General features: G+C 41.9%; 1 protein-coding gene across 4 annotated transcripts in view; it reads right to left on the bottom strand.

Moving 5' to 3' along the window:
- The window catches only part of dock5 (dedicator of cytokinesis 5), a 48,918-nt gene that overhangs the window by 12,909 nt on the left and 23,537 nt on the right, over positions 1 to 12,472 (bottom strand). For all 4 annotated transcript variants that reach the window (XM_073465854.1, XM_073465855.1, XM_073465856.1 and 1 more), the window contains exons 16-37: positions 12,208 to 12,280; positions 12,013 to 12,116; positions 11,601 to 11,781; positions 10,317 to 10,414; positions 10,116 to 10,205; positions 9,353 to 9,453; positions 9,081 to 9,215; positions 8,885 to 8,996; positions 6,779 to 6,849; positions 6,441 to 6,547; positions 6,129 to 6,265; positions 4,433 to 4,528; positions 4,162 to 4,260; positions 2,882 to 3,052; positions 2,660 to 2,760; positions 2,516 to 2,574; positions 2,108 to 2,262; positions 1,888 to 1,973; positions 1,372 to 1,528; positions 1,205 to 1,245; positions 999 to 1,089; positions 785 to 904 (exon numbers count right to left, since the gene is read on the bottom strand). In XM_073465854.1, coding sequence (XP_073321955.1) covers positions 785 to 904; positions 999 to 1,089; positions 1,205 to 1,245; positions 1,372 to 1,528; positions 1,888 to 1,973; positions 2,108 to 2,262; positions 2,516 to 2,574; positions 2,660 to 2,760; positions 2,882 to 3,052; positions 4,162 to 4,260; positions 4,433 to 4,528; positions 6,129 to 6,265; positions 6,441 to 6,547; positions 6,779 to 6,849; positions 8,885 to 8,996; positions 9,081 to 9,215; positions 9,353 to 9,453; positions 10,116 to 10,205; positions 10,317 to 10,414; positions 11,601 to 11,781; positions 12,013 to 12,116; positions 12,208 to 12,280 — 2,385 coding nt within the window. The remainder of the gene's footprint in view (positions 1 to 784; positions 905 to 998; positions 1,090 to 1,204; positions 1,246 to 1,371; positions 1,529 to 1,887; positions 1,974 to 2,107; positions 2,263 to 2,515; positions 2,575 to 2,659; positions 2,761 to 2,881; positions 3,053 to 4,161; positions 4,261 to 4,432; positions 4,529 to 6,128; positions 6,266 to 6,440; positions 6,548 to 6,778; positions 6,850 to 8,884; positions 8,997 to 9,080; positions 9,216 to 9,352; positions 9,454 to 10,115; positions 10,206 to 10,316; positions 10,415 to 11,600; positions 11,782 to 12,012; positions 12,117 to 12,207; positions 12,281 to 12,472) is intronic.

Genomic DNA, 12,472 nt, shown 5'->3' with positions numbered 1-12,472 from the left:
TTCAGAACCACATGAGAAAATGTGTGATGAGGATGGATTGTTACAGACTTCAAGCCTGGAACCTGTAATTTAGTTTTTTGTTGCTTTACTTTTTATTTTGCGCATTCGTTCCCCAGATAATGATGCTCAGGTCTTTTGTTGGAGTGTTTAGTATTAAGGGACGGTCAAGAGAACGTTAAGCCTCATTTGAAGCAGAGCAGTCGGTTAAATGTGAGAACCTGTTCACGTTCTTTATTGTGCAAACCTACTTAATACTGCAACATAACCTCAGCTGGCTCTGTTGTTAACGTTACACTAAAGCTCCTCCTGCTCTGTGATCCTCGTCAGTACGTGTTGCTGCTGAATGTAAATGTGCTGGATAGACATGGCCTCAGGTAAACTCTGTATACTTTGGGTTTTCTACAAATAAATGCTGGTGAGATGTTGAATCCTTCTCGTTGTCTAACTCCGAGAATGAATCATATTACATTTACTAATTTACCAGCATTATCAGGCAAGAAACTCCTCCCACAACACATGTAACTCATTTTTTGAAGCCAATAAACACATATTACAAACACATGTATCATTTTTCTTTCTTAAAAGGTGCAATATGTAAGAACTTTAGTTTCAAACAATCATAACCAAAATAAAACAACAGTTTTACAGTTATGTTATGGCGCTACTTCTCCTGTCTGCACACCAACCCGGTAGAAGGTGTTAAGAAAAACTAAACAGAAATAATCTTCTCGCTGATGGTTTTGTTTTAATTGTAGGTCATATCGTCCCAGCAGCTAACACTCACCTTTCCTTTGTCCAGATAGCAGATGATCTCCTGGAAGAGCCTCTCCTTCAGCTCCTGCTGGGTCCACACGTGATCCCCGTCTCTGGGTATCAGATGAGGAGCGCAGGGTTTGTCCGACCACTGAGGAGGAAAAGTCAACATTCAGGTAAACATGGTGATTCTTAGCAAAGATTAAAGAGCTCAAACATTAAAAACAATCTGAAGTGTCGGAGACCTCCAGCAGCTCAGCATGTAGCAGCAGAGTGTAGGCCGCCTCCGTGTAGTTCTCACAGTCCAGGTGCAAATCTCGCAGCTTGTACAGGTACCTGGTTACAAGAGCACATCAGTTACACACAGTTAGCCACTCGGTCCAAACACCATTAGTCCTCTCCCTCTGTGTGTGTGTGTGTGTGTGTGTGTGTGTGTGTGTGTGTGTCTCACCGGATGTAAATGTCCTCCCTCTTTTTTTCTTTGTAGAAATTCTGAAACAGAATAAATGTATATTGTTGAAAAGCGCATATTTTCCTCAAGCACTTCCCAGAACAGCCGGGGTGATGCTTTATGCACACGCACAAACGGCGTTGTGTACATATAGGCGCAGGGCGTACCAGCACATTGACAGTGCAGCTCATGCGGTGCTCAGGACTCTCGTCGTGTGTGATGGTGCGGTACGCCAGCAGATTCTCCAGCAGGCTGCTCAGCAGCAGAGCCAGCTCCTCTCCCGACTGTGACAGGTATCTGTGGCGCCTGCAGTGCTCCAGTAAGCTGCACATACAAACAAACTTCAATCACAGAGTGCTCTTTAGCTGTAAAGTTTATCAGTTTGCCAAAGTCAGACCATTAAAATCAGTTTTTGAGATAGTTTGGGATGGTATATTCCTCCTCCGAGGGGTTTCTATTGATTACAGGTTGCTTAAGATTCTAACAGACTTTCGTGTCCTTCTGGCTCCTCGAGGACTTCTTCAAAAACACTATCTTAAAGACCTTTGTTGTATTTTAGAAGCAACCCTATGTGAGTTCCCTATCACACAGAGTCGATGGATTTTTCATCGGCACGCTGTAATACTTAAACAACTTTCAGAAGAAAAGAAATATTTTCCGTTTGATCTGCTCCTCTGCCTTACGTTTTCTCCAGGAGGACTTTGTACTGCTCATCCCCTCGGCCTCCTTCTACCTCTTGATCCAATTTTGTTATCAGTTCGTTCTCAAACTGCAAAGATAAGAAGGGAATTAAAAATCACGCCATCATACACGTCTCAAATGTCATATTTAGCCGGCAGCTGCTTCAGTTGACTCAAAACAAAAAACACCACAGTGCAGTGAAGTTCTGAAGTCGCTCTTTACCGTTTCAAACGTGCGTCCGGGGCTGAAGTTGTGCTCACACTGCATCATATCAAAGAAGATGGGGATGGTAGCCTTCCTCAGCTCGGGCTCAGGCACCAGCGTGACCTCCAGCATGGGCCCGACCATGGCCGGGATGAACTTCATTTTATGGGGGCCTGAGGGACAACAAAACATTATCACACAGAAATATCGGAGTCTGATTTGAGAAGGCAATAAGCTGCCTCTTCATTTCTCAACAAACAGAGGACAAATCTAATAATGTGGTAAACAAAACAACAAGACTCCGTGAAACCGGACAATATAAAATATTGTCTTGTTATTCCCCTTGCATTACTGGAAGGCACTGAATAAACTATCCCACAAACTCTTTGATAACTGCGGCATTATCAGATGCTGCAGAATACTCACCAAGATTGTACCACATATCTCTGATCTTAAACCCGACAGTCTTCCTCATGTCTCCGTATCTGTGGTAAATGTACAATCAAAGACGTGTTAAATGAAGTTCTCTCTATTTAAATAATCTTTTTGATGAATTGTAAATGATCTCACTTGTTCAGAATCTTATTCCGTTTCTCTTGAGAGAATGACTCCAGCTGCAGTGTCTTGTGGGTGAGGAACGCCACAGTCAAATGAAAGTAGTTATTCCACAGCTGCAAGGGGAACGGGGTTTTCAAATATTAATACCCTAATTACCTTCTCATAACACTGGCTTTTGATTTTGTGATTAATAAGAAATGTGACCTCTACCGAGGTGACGAGCGAGAGACGCACCTGGAGCTCAAAATGCGCCTGGTCCAGAAAATACATGTTGAGGACGTCCGAGTACTGGTTGATGGCCCTGAGGAAGACCTGCATCTGCACCAGGTTCATGATCATCCAGTCAGCCGGGAACACGTTACCCATGAGGTCCTTAAACATGATGAACGTCTCCATGAGGAAGTCCTGAGGGTGGAAGAAGAAGAAGAATTAAATCTTTACTGCACACTGTCGCTTTTAAGAAATGGGTCATTCCATATAAACTCACTGAGGCGCTCCCACTTAATGTCACTGATGTACATGAAAAAATAATGAAAACTTCATCTAATTCATGGGACCGTGCAGAATCCTACAGCTGCACTTCAAATATGTTTTTAGTAAATAACAAGTTTGGCCCTCAGAGCTTAATTTAATATTTTTTTGTGTATTCTAAGGGTCAGCGTTTCTTTTGGTCGTTCAATTTTCTTTTTAGAAACTGGTATAAAAACAAAAAAAGGAAAGAGTGGTTATTTTTTTTGTTTCTTGAACGTTCAGGACAAATTTTAACCCAATCCAGTGAAAATAAGCAGCTGGGGAGGCTTATTTTTTATTCTTTTCACTGGCTGTCATATTACACTCAGTGGTTTTATTTCATATGTAGATATTTGTACTGTGACTTCAAGGTTTTCTCTCTTTGTGTGATACCCAATGAGCCTCTTCTGGAAACTGGCAAGTTAAAGCTTGTAAAGTCTTGATTTGATCTCAGTGGACAAAATTTTAATTTTTAGCTCTTCAGCTCAAATTTCAAAATTTCAAACGTGTCAGAACAAATTTCTGACAGCTATTGAAATGACTGTGTATTGAAAATCATCCTCGGGGTCTCCTGGATGCTCGAGACAAATTTCAAACCAATCAAGTGAAAAAAAGAAAGTGATTTGTATGAAACTGTTTATTTCAGAAATCACAAAAATGATGAAATTTATCTCAGAGGGCCAAAGAAAAAGAATCCACAACGTTTACTGAAAAAAGTTCTGAATTGTGAGTTGACACAGAATGACCCAAATATAATAATACTGTAGTAAGACCTACATTTTAACCAAACTCAGCAAATCCAAAGGCTGCGCTGCTACATGTCAGACACGCTTAATGGAGGCCCACTGACATCCTCATCATGTCCGTCCAGCCCGTTGCATGAAATGTCTATAATCAATATTCTCTTAAGGAGCCGTAAGTGGCCCGGCTGGTTTTATGCCTGTTATTGATGAGATGTTTCGGGACAAGATGTAGCCGACAGCGGAGGGAACTGGGACACTTACAATGATATCCTGTCTCGTCTTGAAGGTGCTGATGTAGTGGGCGTAATGCATGTCATCCATTTGCTTCAGGACGGCCGTCATGCAGGCGAGATAGTGACCCTGCAGCAGAGGAGTCGCTATTACTCACATGATTTCACTGGAGAGCATTTATTACAAAAACATGCATTTACAGCTCATATTCCCTGTATTTGTATTTTGCAAAAAGATAGTACTGTATTCAATATGTTAGTATTAATATTGAAACAAACTGTAACATCACAGTGTGTCTTACGATGAGAGGGGACGATCTGTCCATGCTGATGACGGTGCGGTTAACCCTGCGAAGAAGCCGCTCCATTATCAGCTGAACGTGGCCTCTGGTTGGACCCTGCACAGACAGAACAGCCTCAGGCACAATCACCAGCTGAAACACAGCGACACTGACACGCTACAGAGGCTCGGTCCACCCACGTTACAGAATTATCATTTTTTGGGGGATTGTTTTGGTTTTGCTTTTGCTTTGAGATACTTGTCCTGAGATTTCTCTTTCAGTGTTACACAATAGAGTTGGAAGGACTTTGTTTTGTGGCGCTCACAGTTTTGAAAGTAGTTTTTAAAAATTCAACAGCCGTGTGTCTTTTAGAGCCGCTGTTCCAGTTACTGTGGATAATGAATTAAGTTGTCTTCAGTAGAACAAATATAGAAACTAGAGCTGAAACAATTAGTCCATTAATTGATTAGTTAGTTGACAGAAAACAGCAACTATTTTGATAATAAATACCCCTTTTGAGGGCTGGTTCAGAGCCAGTGCCTTTTCCTGAACCAGATCTTTTACTTTCAACAACCAAACAACTTGCTGTCTGTGAGGAAAACCAACCAACAACCAACAACACCTCCTGGCTGGTGCTAGGGCTGATTCGGGGATTTGGTTCAACCAGGAACCTTTTAAGAACCGGCTTTTCCACGGGCACGAGAGCCACCGCAGAGTCACATCGTTACTGTATACGTTTCCAAATTCCCAGCATTGCCAGGAACCACTGTGACAGACTGTGAAAGTGAAAATCTTTTGTTTATTCTCTAGTAGTTCAGTGGCTGGTTCATATTTAATCAGGAACAACTGATGAAGAAAGTGCTCAGTATTGTGATTCACAGATATTTATGAACTAATCATTACCTAATGATGATTAATAAAGTCCCTGTCTGTTCTAGTAACTCATCATTATCTAATATATAGTCATCAAATCTCATTTATTTAGGAACTACTCATTAATGATTAATTATCAAGTAGTTCCTGATTCGTTCCTCACTCGCTCCTCATTAACTTCTCTCATCTTATCTACGTTGTATTTATATCTTGTGCTGTTAGTCGAACAAAAATGAGTTCACCTGAGCCTTCGGAAAGCTGTGATCATCGTACATCCTGTTGCTGTCAGTTTTGAATTGCTGTGAGCGTCACAGATGATTTCCATTCACATCCATTGTGTTTGGGTGTTTGCAGAAAACCACAGAGACAGACATCTGAAAACCTTGATAAATAAACCCCACACTGTCTGCGTGACTGGATGTTCCAAATATCCATCCATCCGTTCAGTCTGAAGCGTGTATCAGGGTGTTGGTCACGGTGAAAGCTCAGTCTCTCCTCTCTTTAGCTACATCCTCCAACTCCTACAGGGCAATACAACTAGATGCTACCAGCCCAGATGGGATATGTAATCCCTCCAGCATGCTCTGGGTCTGCCCCGGGGCTTCCTTCCAGTTGGACATGCCCATAAAACTTCTAAATAGAGGCTCAGGATCACCTCAACTGGCTCCTTTTAATGCAAAACAGCAGCACTTTTACTCCAGGGTCTCTACGGATGTCTGAGCTCTTATAGGAAACTAATTTCAGCTGCTTAGATCCACAATCTCTTTCAGACTAGATGTTATTTTCTTTAATTTTGTGTGCACCGACCTTTTAATTTATAATCTGTGTGAACTCGACTCCTCACCACATCCTTGCGGTCCAGGTTGTCCAACACGGTGCTGAGCAGTTGCGCGCAGGCCTCGTGGTCAGGTTTACACGAGTGGTCGTCCAGCTGTCCGCTCAGCTGGTCAGTAACAAGTGGCAGCAGCACATCTCGACAGTCTGCAGCCACAGAGCAGAGAAACACTCACTGCTCACTGGATCAAATAGCACATTTCCTTTTAATGGAGCTGACCTGACAGACGTGTATGTTGGACTGATGCTGGAGTTTTTTTTCCCCCTCCTTCATCTTGTGTAAAAAGTCATTATGTGATTTTAAAGCCTCGAGGACTCCTACCTGGCTGCCTGAAAAGGTCACTCTCCACCATTTTACACATGCAGCCCAGCTTCTGACGCACGAGCTGAGAGTCGGGAATGCTCTCAATGAACTTGGCGAGGAGGACGCTGAGAACAGAATGAAGGAAAAGAGCAGCTGTGATAATCTTAATGCTTTTCATAACTCACAGCTGGTAATTATTGCCACGGAGGCTAATGAGAAGAACATGTTACAGGTTGATTTTACAGCAGCAAGAATTGAGAATAAAGCCTTTTTTTTATGCTCAGAAGTAAATATGATAATTTGCTCTGAGACAGGCAATTATCATTTCCTGCCGTGCAAACCCACTGGAGAGTTACCTGAGCTCCACGGGATCAAACACCGTCTGGATGTCATTAATGATGCTGGGGAGGTATTTCAATATTGCTCCCTGTAAAAGCAAAGAATCATCAGGCTGCAGCGTGGGGATGTTTTTTATTCTTCAGCACAAAAAAAGCTTTTTACCAGAGCTTCTCCTCACCTTCCTGAGACTGCCGACAGGGAGAACACACTCACTTTGCAGTTAATTTGTAGACCTTTATACTGTAAAAACTTCCATAACAGTGTAACTAATTTTCACAGCAGGACCACTGCAGTCACACAACACTGGCAAATGCTAAGACTGGAAATGAAAGCAGCATCTTCATACAGTCCGACTGGATGCTTTTTTACTTTTACTTTCAAGCTGGAAAATGATCGACTTGCGAAATTTAAAAATGTTTTCACATGATTTTCAGTTCAATCCAACTACAAAGGGAAGGAATCTCCTTTGTCGTCCTTTGCATATCTCAAAAACCATTCATCTGATCTACTCCACACTTGGCAGACGTGTTGCCGCGGGCCCAAGGACGTTCAGAAGAGCTGCACAATACGCACGTGTATTTTAACGGATAATACGATTGTGCTACGAGTCATGATTTGAGTGAATGATCTTTTTTGCATCGCAATTTTCATTTTCACTGAAAAACAGCAATTGAAATCCTGATTAAGTGACATTTGTTATGTTTCTTCCTGGAGGCCAGGACGTCTCTGCAGCTCTGCAAACCTTTTACTTTTACAAACATTATAATGATGTTCGTCACATTTTGCCTTCAGCGAAAAACTGCAGCTTCTTGCTATTTGGATATTGCACTTGACCATATTGTGATTTTAATAATATTTTGATAAAAAGGTGCATTAAGTAGCTTTGGGGAAGAAATTGTAATCGGACCAAGTAGCTTCTATTCTAGCTTCAAACACCTTATTCCTCTCTGAGGGCAGCTTGTTGTTGTTATATTAATACACATATTTGAATTTGTATTACTCTTTTATTGATTTTGTAAATATTACCTCTCTGAGATAGAATTTCTTTTCCAAAACCACAACGTGCACCTTTAATTGTGCAGCCCTAAAGTGCAGTTTTGTATTTGATGTAATTTGGACACATGAAACATTCAGTATTAATAAACTCTGAATAAACAAGCGAGCAGCAGTCTGTAGAGCAGCGGGGGTGAAGCTTCAGGCGGTCTGAGATCCCTAATTGATCTGAAAAGATGTTATTTACGCCATTTTTAAGCCGAAACCTTCATTTAAATTTGCTAAGCTGTGTGAGCGGACAGCCCGTCTGAAATGGGTGCACAGGCTCGACCTCACATTGAGGGTGTAAATAACATCTTCTCTAATCTGGTCGGGATCTCGGGGCTTCTGGAGACTTGGATTTCACCACCTGACGAGCTGTATGGAGCCATATTATGTTGATTTTTGTGTTGTTTTGCTGTGAAGCTTTAAACTTCACCTGACTTTCCATCAGCGTGGGGGGAAGAGATGAGGACTGAATTTGCATTTTTTTGGGGTGAACTGTTAAAATACTGATTCTCCAGTTCAGAGAAAACCTTCTATAAATGTGTCACAGCGATCCTATTTTTCTGATGATCAGGCATCTGAATTATTATCAAAACGCAGCAGCAGAAATTGGATTACATTGATTAGATTATTGAATCAAATATTATAACGTTAATGAGAAGTTTTTGTTATTTATTTATGGTGAATTTACTGTTTCATTCATCGAGTAATGCTTAAATAACCTCTGGGATAATCGATCATTTAGCTGTTACATTATTCATTAGATTAATCAATTAAAAAAGTCTTTATTAGGTGCAGCCCGACCCAAACAACGTCATAACCAGAGCCACGTAGAGAGAGAGATAACCCTCCTTCTCACTGGTGCCTGTTATACCTAACGAGGCGTCTTCTAATTTGAGTTTTATGGTTTGACAACACAACACAGTCAGTGTCGAGTGTGAAGTAGTTTGGATGAGTGGCTCTCAAGAAAGCTGCATGAAGCAGAAACAAAGGCCCGTTCTGAACAGGCTGATTTCACTAGTAATACAAAAATAAAACAAGTAAAACAAAAAACAGCTACCGGAATCAATTTGTCTTCAGTTTACCTTTATCTTCACCCCCTCATCCAGAGGTCTGTCCATCAGAGTGTTGAAGGACAGGAACAGGGTTCGAATGGAGTTGAAGAAAGCGTCACCGTCCTCACTGTTCCCGTAGAATCTGAAAAACAAGGCCGAGACTGCATCACAGGTACTCATCCTTAGGATCTGAGAGTGAAGCGCTGATACTTGTGTGGCAGCGTACCTGAGATAGAGCACCCGTGACTGCACAATAAACCTGAACAGGTACTTGAGAGCTTTGAGTGCAGCATAGAGCCTCTCGGTCAGGACGGGCTCCTCGGCGTGGCCCACGTAGTAGTTGAGGACCCGGGTTAGCTTCCTGAGAAAGTGAATGAGTCAGGCAGGCATGGAGGTCTGCTGGTAATTTGGGTGTAGGTGGATACGAGGAGCAAAAGAAGCTCCAAAAATAAACAGCGTGAAGCGATCAAAGGTGGGAAACACAGAGCGCAGACTCACATGTAAGCCAAAGTGGCACTGAAGTGCTTGTTGATGTAGGTTTCCAGGACTGGGTTGAAGTGCTGGAATTTGATGTCACCAATGAGAGTGATTATAAACACCTGATTAGAAACGAGAAGGGAAAACAACATTAAGGCCCCGTACAAGTTAAAGGAACAAACCCAGGCTGTATATCAGTGGTTCCCAAAGTGTTTTATTACCTGTGACCCTTTAAAGTTACAGTCCTGAACATTTTCATAAAATCAAATCCTGTTTTTGATACTTGTCAATGAATTTACATCCTGTAATTACCCCTGCATGTAATAGTTTTCCTCCATTCCTGTGCAGCATCACTGGTTATTATTTCATCTAACTGCAGGGTTCGTACATCTCTTTAGTGGAGTAAAATTCAAGCCCTTTTGGGATATTTAAACCAAAAACTTCCAGACTCAAAGCCTTTCTCATCACATCTAAATTGTTACTATAAATGCAATTGGGGGAAAGTATTCCTTTATACCCACAGAAATCAACATACATTGTTTCATAAAGATTTTTTACTTGAAGGTGGAGTTCAGACATCATCAAGACAGAGAGATTGTTAAATATGGGTGTCACAGTGCACATTATCAGAAAGTCTCTCCTGGGAGGCATTCATAGTGTTCTGGTTGTACGAGTGAAAAGTGACAGAAGAAGGTGAATATTGTCTGTTTCTGAAAGTTGACACTCGTTCACTTCATGGTCAAAGCTATCTCGCATTGGCACTATGGCCTGAAAACATACTCACCAAGGCGTTGAACACCAGGGTGTCATAGGTCTCCTTCTCTGAGGTCTCCATCATAATGTTGAACAGGGCGTCCAGAGTGTCCTGGAGAAACTGCAGAAGACAGAAGAAAAGTGGCATTAAAAAGGATGTTATACAACGTCTATCAAATATAGCAGCTCATTACATATTTAGTGCAGCATTTGTGATGCCAAGAGCACTCACTTTGACAATCTCCCCTCCCTCAACCTCCATCAGCCTCTGCAGGCTCTGGTCCAGATCTTCAGGGTTCGACCTCCAGTTCAACAGGCCCAGTAAATCCACTGGAAAGACATCAGCGTATCAGCACAGACACAAGTTTGTGTTGGTTCAGAGGGTTCACTCAACTAAATATTATCAATTATCTTTTATAATAACACAGAACTAATAATCTAAGGAGGAACGCAAACGCAATCTAACTTTTAGCTTCCGAAGTAAACCTTTTATTAGACAGCTCTGATGGAGCTCTGGATTCATCTGCTGACAGCTGCTTCACTCCAACTTTCTGCCTTGTAATCTGGACTCTTACAGTCGTCGTGGTTCGCACGCCACATGACTGACCAGTGACAGACGGTCAGACATTACAAGATCACACACGTGAGCCGAGACACGGGAATGCTGCGGTCCAAGCGGTCCGGGTTGTTTGTGCGCTGAATTGCATTGGGAAAAAAAAAACAGTTCATAGGAGCACACGCCGATCGGCATTTTGTCGGCAACTCTAATACTCGTCAGGAACAGCAAGATCAGGGATGAAATCTTGTAGTGTGAACTCTGGTGTAGGCCTATATAGGATATTAGATTGCTATTAACATAATTTTTTCATGGGTTAAATAAACACATGACTTATTTAACAGTCATTCTTATGACTATGCATCATTTTACCTGCTCTCTCTGTGCCCTGTAGATTCCAACCAATCCAGTCGTTTTTACCAAAAAAGCAGACGGTATTCGGTTTTTGGCAAACGATCACTTAATCTCTGGAGAAATTGCTGGGATCTGTATCTGGTTTTTTATAAGTTTGGTTTCTAATTCTTGCAGTAATCCATGTCTCATTCAAAGTATAAGTCAGGATATGATGCACCTGCTGGTATCCTGATTATTCAATGTTGTGCAAATGTTATACACAATAAATTTCCTCTGGATTTTTATGTAGTGATCCCCCAACCTTTAAGTTCAACCCGTGCCTGTACACATCAGTATACATTCAGTAGCAGCGGCGTAGCCCCTGTGAAGATAATTGTGTTAAACGCCTGAAATTTCAATATAAACCTAATTAGATCTACATCAATCAACATCAACACATCAGCAAAATATTAGCAACACAGATTAGTTTAATTAATTTCCCAGCAATCGGGGGGGAGGAAATGATGGTGGCACTGTTTCTTTTCCTAAAGCTGACTGGTGACAGGACATCTTTTCATTATCACAGACTGGAAGACTGGGAACAATGGAAACGGCGCCCTGTGTTACCGTTCTGAGTGAGCTTGGTGGAGCAGGTGAGCGTGGCGAGCTGGAAGCTGTCTTTAGTCACAGGAATCGTTCCTGAATGGTGGAACTGCTTCCCTGTCTGCTTCTCCTTTTCCTCCACCTCAGCCCAAGTTGCTGGCAAGGTGAGATAAACCTTTGCATCCTCCGCCTTCTTCACATCCACCTAGGAAATTCATAAAACGGGGAATAAATCATGGAGCGTATTGATCGACTGAGATCTAATTTCATATTTATTGATTGGGGAGAGACTCATGCATAATCCATCTAGCCACTGTCAGCTACTCAAGACATATTTTTCTGTGTAATTAGATAAAAACAATCTCCTTATTTAAAAGTTAAGTGAATTAAGTTTCATACAAAATAAGAACACAAAACCACAGTCTTGCATCAGTACCTTATAGACGATAAGTTCATGCCTGCCATCTTTTAGCGTGGTCCCGTCTCCTCTCATTAGCCGGACGAAGGCCATGCCGAACGGCTTCTCCGATTTGTCCCGAGCTGAAGGATACACAGGAGGATAAACTGTATTCAACACGGTGGCAGGATTACATGCAGGTGTTTGTCATACAAATAAGGCACAGTCACTCACAGTCCTGGGAGGATCTGTGTCGAAACATCACCCTCAGGTGACACCGACACACGTCTTCAATGGGGATTGTCACCTTGCGGGGAGCAAAGAAAAGTCAGGGGAATTATGGGGAGTGAATACAGGATTATACGTATGGAGGAAATGCTATCAGCTGGGAGATTTGTATGAGTAGCACATTCTGTGCTCATATCTTCCCCTGAAGATTATTTCATTGCATTGAGCTACAGTAAATCCAGTTGAAAAAACTAATTAGAGAACATGAGAT

This window comes from Pagrus major, chromosome 5 (genome assembly GCF_040436345.1).
Source record: "Pagrus major chromosome 5, Pma_NU_1.0".
Classification (NCBI taxonomy): Eukaryota; Metazoa; Chordata; class Actinopteri; order Spariformes; family Sparidae; genus Pagrus; species Pagrus major.
This window is presented reverse-complemented; position numbering and strand designations above follow the sequence as displayed.